At 47.2% G+C, this 13,153-nt stretch overlaps 1 protein-coding gene across 2 annotated transcripts; it reads left to right on the top strand.

The window, feature by feature from the left end:
- The first annotated feature begins 471 nt into the window (after window positions 1-471).
- LOC137592033 (disabled homolog 2-interacting protein-like) lies at window positions 472-13,085 on the top strand. Of its 2 annotated transcripts, XM_068309878.1 has the most exons (21): window positions 472-521; window positions 599-701; window positions 2,123-2,199; window positions 2,690-2,799; window positions 5,380-5,524; window positions 5,755-5,927; window positions 7,062-7,333; window positions 7,523-7,731; window positions 7,845-7,989; window positions 8,123-8,267; window positions 8,358-8,594; window positions 9,281-9,470; window positions 9,811-10,046; window positions 10,571-10,662; window positions 10,756-11,223; window positions 11,319-11,593; window positions 11,679-11,792; window positions 11,964-12,086; window positions 12,176-12,255; window positions 12,333-12,420; window positions 12,503-13,085. In XM_068309878.1, exons 1-21 carry the CDS (start codon window positions 504-506, stop codon window positions 12,671-12,673), a joined length of 3,471 nt encoding a protein of 1,156 aa, XP_068165979.1. In that variant the 5' UTR covers window positions 472-503; the 3' UTR covers window positions 12,674-13,085. The 2 variants fall into 2 exon arrangements, with proteins under 2 accessions (XP_068165979.1, XP_068165980.1); XM_068309879.1 differs by lacking the exons at window positions 472-521; window positions 599-701; window positions 2,123-2,199; window positions 2,690-2,799 and adding an exon at window positions 4,366-4,427.
- Window positions 13,086-13,153: the final 68 nt, after the last annotated feature.

Here is a 13,153-nt window from a genome sequence, read left to right as displayed (position 1 = left end):
GTGTCCCTCAGAGTATCCCGTTGCCATGGAGGAGCTGGTGAAACAGCTGTCCAGGTGTCAGCACATGGGGTGGATGAATGTGATTGGTGAGTTTTTGATTTACAACACGCCAGACAACAGTTGATCTGTTGTTTACCTGCACCTTCGCGTAAACATCAGCTAGTTCCAAACTAAATGGAATGCTTTCCATATTTTCCACTTGACTCACACAATAAGTCTAGGCTAGCTAAGGAAGATAGCTATGGAAGCTAACTTTACCGAACCACTGCTGCGGTTCAGCTTTATTCTGGATTAGTTTAAATAAATCCGACTTCTAACATCTTTATCCTCGCTTCGTATTGTGAACATCAGGGATTGATCTGTTTTCTGATGGAATGTACTGAGGTGGTTGTGATGTCACAGAGTTGAAGAGCGCCTCCATCCATTGGCTGTCATGTGGTCGAAAGGCAGAACCTGACGTGTGGAGTAAAATGTTCTGCATCCTTTCCGAAACACAGCTGGTGATGTTGAACAACCCGGACGTAGAACGACACACATTTGTCCTGAGGATGATAGGAAGACTTTTTTTCATCATCTTCATCCTCTTCTTCTTCTTCAGGTCCATCCTCTGCTTCTGGCTGAGAGGGCGGAGACTTGTACCGTCTGGTTGCTAAGATATTCCCTCCATGTGACCTCAGCAGCTGCTCGCCCTGCCCACAAAGGTAAGGATAATGGGACGGGTTGGAAAAGCTGCAGAGGAAGAAGAAACAGAACAGTACAGGCAGACAGGTAGACAGGTAGACAGACAGACAGGTGATGGAGGATGAGTTTGAAGACATGACTGGTAAGAAGAAAACTTTATTTTGTTTTTTGCTGATATTTAATCTCTCAGCCGTCTGGTGGATTATGCGATTATCTGTCCCGTTTAATCTTCATGTTACAATAAACATGCCATAATCTGACTTGTGAGGTCAGTTCCCATGGCAACAGAACCTCAGACAGTATCAATGATGCTGAGGTCAACGAAACCTAATGACCCACTGCTGTACCTGGCCTCTATGCTGATGATGTCACGCTGTTAGCGACACTCTGATTGGCTACGTGTTTGGTATTCCTTCTGGGGGGTAGTGTTGTGTGTGTCATGAAACGTCTTCTCCTGGCTGGTGTCACTTTGCGACGTGAGTTAAAGGTCACAAAACTGGTCTATCGGCTGATATACCAGTTTTATGACATCTGACAAGAATGTGTCGTTAACAACATGGTACTGTAAACAGGACAACAACAACAAAAGGATGTTAGAATTGAAATTTCAAAATGTTTAAGTCCATCTAGTGGTCTTTTTGTCAAGACATTTTTATTGTAGTGCAAACTGGAGGAGTGGACGAGCCTCTAGAGCAGGCATGGGCAATCTACGGCCCACAGGCCATGTATGGCCCGTTAGGCCTTGTAATCCGGCCCACCAAATTTGTTTGACTTTGATGCAATGGCAAAAATGTTCCTCATCTGGCCTGCCTGTCAAATTTTTAAACTCTGTGGCCCACCAGTCAAAACGTTTGCCCACCCCTGCTCTAGAGGTACTCCCAGTCTGATACTGATGAGATTTCCAACCAGTGTGGGCCGTACCAGTGATCCAGTAAGAAGTGATACCAGTTTGAGATTTGTGGTAGATCATGAGTAACTGGGTCATGGTTCTGATGTCAACAGGCCTTTCAAATTCCGAAGAACACAGAAAACCATCATTAAATGGCAACAGTATTTATTATTTCCTACGATGTTTTTGAGCTTCTAGTTCTGGTTTTGGCATAAGTTGCGGTTTGAAATTCTGATCAGGGTTCAGATCTGAGGTCTGATCTTGTTTCTGTTCTGTGTTGTTGTTTTCTGTGTGGCGCTCATGCAGTGGAGTTGTGGTGGAACATCAGAATTTACCTGCAAATTAACAACTAACTGCACTACAACTCCTAAAAAAATGTTTAAAAAAAAAGAAAAAAAAAGATCCCCCCCCAAAAACATCTGGAAGAAACCTGCCACTGATCACCATAGCAACCCTGTCCCCTCCAGTTACCACGGCAACAGTTGTGGAAAATGGTCCACTGCTGATCTAAAAACTACAAAAGCTTCGTGTGATGTTCTCTGTCTGTTCCAGATGCTCCAGAGAGAGGAATTCGTCGTCAGAGCATGCCAAGTAGCTCCGCCCTGGACACGCCCACCACCAGAGTGACGGTGAACACACATGTACACAGAGACACACAAGTTCTGTTGTTTCCATGGCAACAGGAGATCAGCTGAGCAGCTCATCCTGCAGGAGATAAAGAGACTTAAACAAACTTAGTTATAACTGCTTTGTTAAAAAATCAGATCTATCAATATATGCATCAATACTCACACATGACCAGATTACAGATTATTAGGATCATATGTACTAATCCCAGATTAATTAATGATATATTGTCGCTGGTTTCTCATGATGTCATGTTTCACTTGTTCTGTCCTACACAAGTAATCAATAACCAATAATAATCATCAGTTGTGTCCTTGAAATCTCTTTTGACATTATTTTGATCAGCAGCCAATCGAGTTTCAGCATGTCAGCAACAAACAGCTCACACGAATGCATGAAAATCCATATTATTGACTGACTTCAAATGACCAGAATTAGCAATCCGTTTCTCCTCCTCTTCCCGTCTGTTTGTCATCCCTCCTCTTTTTTTAGGGTTTTCTCTCTCGGAGGTTGAAACAGTCTCTTCGTCGCACTCGATCTCATCCTAAACTGTCTCGTCCAATCAGCATGAAGTCTGACCTGATCAACACTGCTGACTCCAGGTACCTCAGTATTGCTAATCACTTATTGATTAGTGAGATAGGATTCCACAGAGACTAGTCAACTGTTCGGAGTACTTCATCAAGGTGCCCATTTAATGATCAGCCAATTCTCCAATATGACCTCTGACCTCCAAGGAGCTGAACCGGCAGAGGGTCAGGTCTTTGTTTGTTTGCCACCTCTACTGTTGTGGGGGGAGGGCACCTCAGAGCAGAACGAGAACCCATACCCTTCGCCAATAACTATGGTTCTTTAACTGGATCCATTTATCAACCAGCATAGCTACTAGTTTTTCCCTCAGTGCTAGTGTGGGCGGAAAGGACAGACATTAAAACTATATCTGGAAGTATGTCAGAAATCTTCACCCATTTGAGATTTGCCAGTAAAAATAAGAGGAAGAATATCTTGCTCCATTTTGTCTGAAGTGATTTTTTTTTTTTAGCGTGGATAAAATTAGCGATTAGGTAATAGATCAGTCTTTGGGGCGGCAGTGGCTCAGTGGTAGAGCGGTCGGTAGAGCAAGTTGTCCAATGTTCCAAGATCGGGGGTTCGATTCCCGCGCCTGCCCACTGAAACACCTGGAGTGTGAGCTTACAGTGGGAGATGTCAGTTCACCTTCAGAGTACTGCCGAGGTGCCCTTGAGCAAGGCGCAATCCCCCTTACAAGTTGCTCATCTGGGCGCACTATGAAGGAGCTGCCCGCCACTCTACCTCCCCTGCACGCGTACAGGCCCCCTGTGTGTGTGTTTGTGTGTTCAGGTCCTCTACACACATATACACTGTATATGCATGATTCATTCAACTACCTGGAGTGTCCCACTAATTTCCCTTGAGGGATTAAATCAGTATCTAAACAATGAAATAAATAAATAATAATATAATAATAATAATAATAATATCTCCATGTGCCAGAGATAAAATTCAATGTTGCTGCAAATGAAATACTTTATAATAGATGAAAACTCAAAACTCTTTTTAATGCTTGAAACTTTCACAATATGAAGGAGTTTTTTCTTCAGATGTCTTGAATTTCCAGAGAAACAAGCAGATTTTACATGAATAGTTTTGAGAATTGCCAGTGAATAGCATGGGACAGCATGCTTCTGTGTATGGTGTTGTTTAGCTACAGGATTAGCTTTGTGGCTAAAACTCCAATAGAGGAACACCAAAATAACATGAGGACACTCCATCAGCTCAGGAGATGGAAGGTAAAGAAAGATGGAGAGGAGGGGAGGAGGAGAGGAGGAGGGAAGTAGGGCAGCCTCTCTGCAGGGAGGGGCCACTGCTGACAGAGAGAGAGGTCGAGGCACATAGAGACATCACAGAGAGAGAGAGAGAGAGAGAGAGAGAGAGAGAGAGAGAGAGAGAGAGAGAGCTGTCGCTGCTGGAGCCGTGTAGCATCAGTAGCAGCTAGCTAACAGACAGACAGACAGACGAACGGATGGACAGACAGGTCTTCAGTTTTTGACTCAGGATCAGCAGGTCCTCCATCTTTCTTCCCTCTTCTCTCAACCTCCTCCTCCTCCTCGTTGCTGTTGAAGGAGAACATGGAGTCATAACCCCCCCCCCCCTTCACCTCCTCCTCCACCTCCTCCTCCTCCTCCTCCTCAGCATTCACTCAGGATGCTCGGTGAGTATCTGGACTGATCCTCTGCATCAACAGCCTTTGTCCTCTGAATAGATGAATGTGCTGCAGTGTGTGTGTGTGTGTGTGTGTGTGTGTGTGTGTGTGTGCGCGCGCGCGCGCGCGCGGTAGTGTCTTCTACCAGATTTGCATGACCATGCTGCATCTGTCGGCGTGTGCGTGTGTCTGTTTGTGCACAATAGCCTGGTATGTTAGCATGTGGCTAGGCTAATCATTCTATGTCAGCCAACATGTTTAGCTGCAGCACAGACAGAAGCATTAGCTGTGTAAGCTGCTAATGGTAAGCAGCTCGATAAGATAATGAGATGAGATAACGACGACAGATCATCCCGTTCATGTCAGGATGTGTGTGTGTGTGTGTGTGTGTGTGTGTGTGTGTGTGTGTGTGTGTGTGTGTGTGTGTGTGTGTGTGTAATACATCCATCCTCCTCATTTCAGTGTACCTCCAGCTGTGTTAGCACAGCTATCAAAGCTTTGTTAGGTTGATTAATTTGATATTAACAGAACATCATAAACAACCTCAGCTACAACTAGCTTCACTGCTAACATAGCATTAACCACTGATCATTTTCAGTTGCAGGGACTTGGTAAATGTACCCAACTAGTAAGATAATGACCAACTTGATTACAATGGACACCTGCTATTAGCACTCACAGCTGTCAGCTAGCATGCTAGCATTCATATCCTTTAGTTGCATCATCTGGGTTTTGCAATGATTACACAACGGATGGGCAGATCTGTGGGTCGACCAATCATTTTGTCTCATCCAGAACAACTGAAATGATGACTTAATTATTCATAGTCTTATTTCAACCAATCACACTTCATCTCCCCGATATTTAAAAGCATTGATATTTGAACATCACAGTTCAGAGACTTTTGCTGTGACCTGCTGACATCATCATCATCATCATCATCACGTACCTGCTGTTTCAGGTGTGTGATGCGGAGGCTGCGTTGCGGAAGCCAGGAGTCTTTGTTGAGTAGCAGCTGTGTGACATCACTGGAGCTCAGGATGGACCAATCAGTGATCATCAAACCAGTTCACTCCTCCCTTCTGGGACAGGACTACTGCTTCGAGGTTGGATGCAGAAGACACACACAAACACTAAATAAAATACGCATAACATGACGTAAACCTCAGGCTCCGCCCTCTCTCACTCACAGACATAATCTTTTCTTAGCCCACATATCTGCGAGGTTAGCGCTACTAATTTGCATCCCATCGGTGTCCCACGCCCTCAGTCAGACCAATTGACCAAAGCATCTTAATGTCTCCACGGTGACAACCTGCATCTCTGTGTCTCCTAGGTGACGACATCAACAGGAACCAAGTGTTTCTCCTGTCGCTCGGCAGCAGAACGAGATAAATGGATGGAGAACCTGAGGAGGGCGGTTCATCCCAACAGAGACAACAGCAGGAGGCTGGAGAACGTCCTGACGCTGTGGGTGGTGGAGGCCAAAGACCTGCCCGCCAAAAAGAGGTAGCGCTACAGCAGCACAACAAACACCTCTGTCAGCCATACTGCGGCTACCTCTGATGCTGCTGTTAGTACTGTAGCATTCATGCTACATTCGTGCCATTTAACGTGGCTTCATTGAATATATTATACAGGTAGTTCTCAACATACGAACTTCGAAATACAAACATGCGTCGCCATGTCTGACTATAGTCCTGCAGTTCCACTTTCTGCCACAACCCCCATGGTGGCAGTACTACCACTTTCATGCAGCTCCAACACTCGTCTCCCCCTCTTGCTGTTTTTTGTTGTTGTCTCTGTTAGCATCTTAGAGCGTGAGGCTTCATACCTACGATACTTTACTGTTTATCATGGCTGATAAAGCAAAAGGCTAGTGAAGGTAGTGGTAGTGGTGACCATCTCTCTGATGACAACGCTGACGCTGACCCACAATAACTCCTACCTCCCCCTCCTCTTCAGTCTGAAGCTGAGCTACATGCTACACGCTACAGTGGATCGTCATCTTCAACGAACTCACTTTGGCTGTTGTTGTTGAGGATCTTAAAAACTGGTCCAGAGTTCCTTGAAGTGGTTTCTTCTTCTTCTCCTCAAGGATTAAATTATAGGGAGCAAAAATTTGCCATAGACTAATCTGCATTAAAATGATCATGTGAATCACGAGTGACACTTAATGGTAGATATTGAAACTATACGTATGTTTATGAACAAGTTTTTATTCTTATTTGTTGTACAGTAACAACAGATTGTGTGCTTTAAATGTTTTTCTAGTGGTTTTAAGAGTCCAGGATTTGTAGTGGACGTAAACTTGATTATTTGATTTTTCCATGTATTTTTTTTCCGAAAACCGACATATAATCTAGAAGGACTGAACTCTAAACGACCTATGCTTTTATTTTATTATGTGTTTTCTATATGTCCTGTTATTGTTTCTGGTCAGTCTTATGGAATAGTATTTTAGAGTAGTATTCACATTAAAATGACCTCAAATGGAGATTGTATATTGAATTTAGAAATAATTAAGGACTTACAAACAATTCAACTTACGAACAACCTCTTGGAACCAGTCTTGTTCATATGTTGAGGACTACCTGAGGACTACCTTGGATGTGTCCCCTGACAGTTTTTTTTTTTCTTCAGGTACTTCTGTGAACTGTGTCTGGACGACAGCCTCTACGCTCGGACATCCTGCAAACTGAAGACTGACAATGTGTTCTGGGGAGAACGTTTCGACTTCAGCAGCCTGCCGTCCATCGGCGCCATCACTCTGCACCTCTACAAAGATACCGACAGGAAGAGGAAGAAGGACAAGAGCAGCTACGTCGGCTTGATCAACATCCCTGTCGCTACGGTGACAGGCCGACAGCTGGTGGAGAAGTGGTACACAGTGAGCACGCCCAGCACCAGCCGGGGTAGGGTCCCCTTTCATCATTATTTCATGAGCCTGAGAGGCAAAACTGAGGGTTCTCATCCCACTTTCAAGATGTTATCCTTTTATTTAATCTGGTTTCTGTGGTAGACCAGTCTGATGTCACCTGAAAGTACAAGAATAGATGAATTAAAGCAGTAAAAGTACTCCTGTTTGTCCTGTCGCGTTTCAGGGAAGTCGTCGCCACCGACGGTTCGCATCAAAGCTCGCTACCAGAGTATCGCCATCCTACCGATGGAGCAGTACAAAGAGTTCGCTGAGTACATCAGCTCCAACTACCTGCTGCTGTGTAACACTCTGGAGGCTTCCATCAACCTGAGGGCTAAGGAGGAGCTGGCTGCAGTGCTCGTCCACATCCTGCACAGCACCGGCAAAGCCAAGGTAACGACGCCCACCGATGTGACCCCACCCACTGCATTTGTTCGCTTCTGTTATCGAGTGTACGTATCGTTTTACTGGATCAAACCAGGATCCCCTTTGATCCATCTCTGTAGGACTTTCTGACAGACCTGATGATGTCAGAGGTAGACCGTTGCCGTGACAATGACCAGCTGATCTTCAGAGAAAACACACTGGCAACGAAGAGTATAGAGGAGTACCTGAAGCTGATTGGTCAAAAGTACCTGCAGGACGCCCTCGGTATGCACGCGTAATATGCAAATATAGATTTACTGAGGCGAGGGAGCGGTCCCTCACCTGTTTACCTGTGTGTGTGTGTGTGTGTGTGTGTGTGTGTGTGTGTGTGTGTGTGTGTGTGTGTGTGTGTGTTCAGGTGAGTTCATTAAAGCTCTCTATGAGTCCGATGAGAACTGTGAGGTCGACCCGTCTCGCTGTGCGACCTCTGACCTCTCAGAGCATCAGGCCAATCTGAGGATGTGCTGCGAACTCGCCTTCTGCAAGATCCTTGACTCATACAGGTACACGCCACATACGTAGTACATGGAGAACATGCTATACACACGTGTACGTCCAAAAGAGATGTGTAAACCTACCGACCCGTCATTCAGAGTCTTCCCACGGGAGCTGAAGGAGGTGTTCGCATCGTGGCGACAGGAGTGTGGTAACCGGGGGCGTCCAGACATCAGTGAGCGTCTCATCAGCGCCTCATTGTTCCTGCGCTTCTTGTGTCCAGCTGTGATGTCACCGTCTCTGTTCGACCTGATGCAGGAATACCCCGACGAACGCTCAGCGAGAACACTCACACTCATCGCCAAAGTCATCCAGACACTGGCCAACTTCAGCAAGTAAGTCAAGGCTTTTATTGTGAACCAAGTTATAGTGAGGGACCGCTGTCAATAGAATTGAATCCCTTTATTGTTATTGCACATAGGAGCCTGGAGGCGTTTTACACTTATTCATTTACACACATCTGTCTGAGAAGTTAAACACATAATAAAGCAGATATTCAGGGTACATATTCTGTTATATGTTTACTGATATTAGCACATAGCCAAGTGCTAAATTAGTTTTAGCAACTAGTTGGATGGAAATCACTGTAGCAGCGACTCAACTTGGCAATAACTGAAGGAACTGGTGGTCTGTGAGGGGCCCTTCCTCCGTTGCCTGGCCAGAATTCCAAAGGGAACCCTCACAGGATAGAGCAATCCAAGGAAAACACCAACTCCGTAGGAGTGCAGGAGGGCAATTGTGGTGAGAAATGTGTGCAATGATCTTTCGACCCACACAAAATTTTTATATTGAGTACGAACAACCAAGGAAACAGTTGTTTTACAAGGACTGAGCCGCTCCATCTCCAGTGCCGCCCTGCAGGTAACTGTCAGTGATCTCATGTGTCCATGTTGCCATCAATACCTCCATTAGAGGGCAGTGACGAGTCAATTTAATCAATAGTAGAAATGGTGATCAACGAGGATGAGGTGATGATGTTTGTGAGTTGGCTGTATTTCATACGTTTGGCCTGTGGCTGCAGGTTCGGAACAAAAGAGGAGTACATGCTGTTCATGAATGATTTTGTGGAGCATCAGTGGAGCAGCATGCAGCGCTTCCTGCAGGAGATCTCCAACCCAGACGGGTTGAACCACACAGCCGGCTTCGACGGGTACATCGACCTCGGCCGAGAGCTGTCCAGCCTCCACACCCTGTTGACCGAGCTGGACCAGGTAACACACCTGATCATGTGACCTGCTGGCGGCTGCCGCCTGCGTTACCTTTGGACAGTCAGGCTATCCTGTGTTTCCTGTCTTAATGCTAAGCTAAGCTATCCAGCTTTTGATGGTTAGCTGTTTTGATTTTACAGATTATTGAGAGTGAAAGTTTGTCAACGTCTTCCTGTCTCTCTCTCCTGTCTACTTGTCTCTCCCTCCTGTCTACCTCTCTCTCCTGTCTATCTCTTCAACCTACCTGTCTCTCTCTCTCTGCTGTCTGCTGGTCTATCTCTCTTGTCTACCTGTCTCTGCTGTCTACCTGTCTGTCTACCTGTCTCTCTCTCCTACCATCCAGTCATGTCTGTCAAAGCTCGGACCTCTTCCTCGGATCCTCAGAGACGTGTCGGCAGCACTGGCTAACCCAGGGGGTGTGGCAAATCCTGGGGGCGTGGCTATGTCCTCTCCAGAGCCTCAGCATGTGGGGTCTCAGCCCCCTATGTCCCCGCCCCCTCTGTCCCCGCCCCTCTCTCCTCCTCTGGCATCATGCAATCCCTCCATTGGTTTGCAGGGCGGCGTTGGATTGGATGGAGGGTTAGCATTAGCATTCAGTTCAGTTCATCTGCGATCAACATATAGCACATATAATGTACATCCTGTTAGCATTAGCAACCAGGTATTTCAACTGAGAGTACTATAGTATGTATTGCATTCCTCCTGTTAGCATTAGCATTCAGTTTATTTGTATAAGGGTAACATCTAGTATATATAACACACATCCAGTTAGCATTAGCATGCGATTCAATTTCTTGAGTAACACAGTTATATTATACACATCTGGTTAGCATCAGTAACAGGAAACAGGCTGAGAGGACCAATCACAGCAGAGTCAGGAACCTTTTGTTGTACTGAATAGTAATTGGTGATATCCAGACTGTTCTGGTCCTGCACTGGTGCTGTTCTGGTCCTGTACTGGTGCTGTTCTGGTCCTGTACTGGTGCTGTTCTGGTCCTGTACTGGTACTGTTCTGGTCCTGTACTGGTGCTGTTCTGGTCCTTTACTGGTGCTGTTCTGGTCACGTACTGGTTGTGCTCACTCTCTGCCATCTGTGTGTGTAGTTTGGTGGACTTCACCAGACTTCCCTCTCCGACACCAGAGAACAAGGATTTATTCTTCGTCACTAAAGGTTCCAGTCTGCAACCTGCATCAGGTGACCTGTGACTTATATCTAACTCAACTCTGACCTTTGACCTTTTACCTCTTAGTCTTACATTTTCTGATGTGCTGGTGTCACTTCCTCCAGGCATGCACGGCTCTCCAGCTCCCAGCTCATCTTACTCGGAACCGAATGAGAATGAGGCGGGTTTTGAAATGACCAATGGCGGACGGAGGGATGTGCCAGATCTAACCAATGAGAGTCGTAGTTTGTCCCTGGTGGACCTGCAGGACTCCTCTCCGAGTGACGGCCTCGATGACAGCCAATGGCAGCGCAGAACAGGGCTCCTCCCACTCTCCTTTCAGAACCCTGTGTACCACATGACCACTACATCACCACGGCAACAGACAGATGCTACACCTTCAGATGGCTCGGTGGGGTCACAGGGGAACGCTGATGACAGGAACACCATGGCGGCAAAACCGGCGTTTCTTACCCAGATGTCAGTGGGGCTGGGAGCGGGGGAGAGGGGGGAGAGGATGTCAGCCATGTCGAGCAGCAGCAGCGGCGAGGAATACTCCAGACGAGCTTTATCCCTCAGCGAGACACTGCCAGGTAGGCAGGACGCCATGCTGCTAACGCCGTTTCTGTGAAGCACTGAACTCTGGGAATTACCTGATGATGTCACCGTCGCTGCTCCTCCCTCACAGGTAGCTCCGGCCCCCCTCGTCAGATGTCCTCCGGACCTCAGAGACGCATTGATCAACCTCCTCCCCCGTCTTCTGCCCCACCTGGACCCCCTCGCGGCCGCACGCCTCCCAGCATGCTTAGTGGCGGCAGTGGGCCCGCTTACCCTCCTCGTCCCGCCTCTGGGAGCATGATGTCATCAAGCCCCGATTGGCCGAGCAGCGGGCAGTCCCGCCTCAGACAGACATCATCGTCATCTAAAGGAGACAGCCCAGAGAAACAGCGGCCCGCTGCTAAGGTAAAGAAGTCGTTGCCATGGCAACCTGTCATTCTGATCTTTGACATATTGCAATTGAAACTGGCTCTGGTTCTTTTGTGTGCAGGCGCCATCTCCCTGTGCGCTGGATCGGACCGCTGCCTGGCTGCTCAACATGAACTCCACCTCCTCTTATGGCGACGCGGAGGATGATCGTCATGACGACGCCCTCGTAGAGAAGGTCAGTGACTTCTCACTGACGTCAGATCCATACTGGATGAAGAGTTCCTCGTCGGCCTTCCAAATATCCATGAACTTGAATCTCACCAATGGCACATGGGGATTGGCTCATTAGAAACCCAATCAGCTTCTTCCTGATTGGTTCCCTGATGGTCATTGTTTGTTTCTCCAGTACCAGCAGGAGATTGCATTGCTGCAGGAGAAGTTGCGAGTTGCGGCGTTGCGGCAGGACGAGTGCGAAGCCCGACTGCTGATCCAGGACCAGCAGAACCAGCGGATGCTGCAGGAGTACCAGGCGTGTAGCTGACGCGACACATCCTTCACGTGACTGATGTCACCTGTTGGCCACGCCCTGATGTCACACGCTGTGTGTGTCGGTTTCAGGTTCGTCTGGAGGACACCGAGAGCAGGCTGAGGAGACTGCAGGACGACAAAGACCTCCAGATGAACAGCATCATTAGCCGGTCTGACCACCTGTCTGTCTGACCACCTGTCTGTCTGAATGCCTGTCTGTCTCACTGTGCCTATGTTACTTGTGCAGGCTTATGGCTGTAGAGGAAGAGCTGAAGAAGGATCATTCTGACATGCAGGCGGTGGTCGACTCCAAACAGAAGATCATAGAGGCACAGGTGCGCGTTTGAGTACCTGTCTGTCTTTAATCTGTCTGTCTACTTGTCTGTTTATCTGTCTGTCTCTCTTCCTGTTCCTCAGGAGAAGAGGATCGCAAGCCTGGATGCAGCTAACAGTCGCCTGATGGCGGCTCTCACTCAACTGAAGGAACGTTACGCTGTGACGTCCCAGAGGAACGGCCTATCTCCTAGCAACACATCCTCTCTGCAGATCACCGAGAACGGAGAGTTCCGTAACTCCGGCAACTGCTGAGTTCTGATTGGCTGCGACTGGGAATGGGAGGGGCTTGTCGGCCTGAATTAAGAGAGGCAGCAGGAGGCCAGGCGACCATGTCTCTTAGAAAACCAACCGGGCACCATCATTGTTACTCCAAACCCATCTATCAACCATCACCTCCCAAAGAGATGGATCTGACCTCCTGTTGCTAGGTTACCCCTGATCTTTTTTTTGCATGTTTCCTTTTGAACATCTTATAAAGGCTGACATCATATAGTTTCCTTTAAGTATTTCCGTCACTCAATCTGCACCTTGTAACCGACCTGGATCGACTCGTGTTGCTGGTTTGAGAGAACTTCGACAGTTTGATGGAAGTTGATGTAAAATCATGTTCTTGTTTCATCCTAAGGAAGAGTCCAACACATTTGTCTTGGCTTTGAGCAGTCAGATCAGCCTCACCTGTTCAGACTGCAGAGATGGTTAGCCTAGCTTAGCACAACGATTGGAAACAGGGGG

Source organism: Antennarius striatus, chromosome 3, assembly GCF_040054535.1.
Source record: "Antennarius striatus isolate MH-2024 chromosome 3, ASM4005453v1, whole genome shotgun sequence".
Taxonomy (NCBI): Eukaryota; Metazoa; Chordata; class Actinopteri; order Lophiiformes; family Antennariidae; genus Antennarius; species Antennarius striatus.
This window is presented reverse-complemented; position numbering and strand designations above follow the sequence as displayed.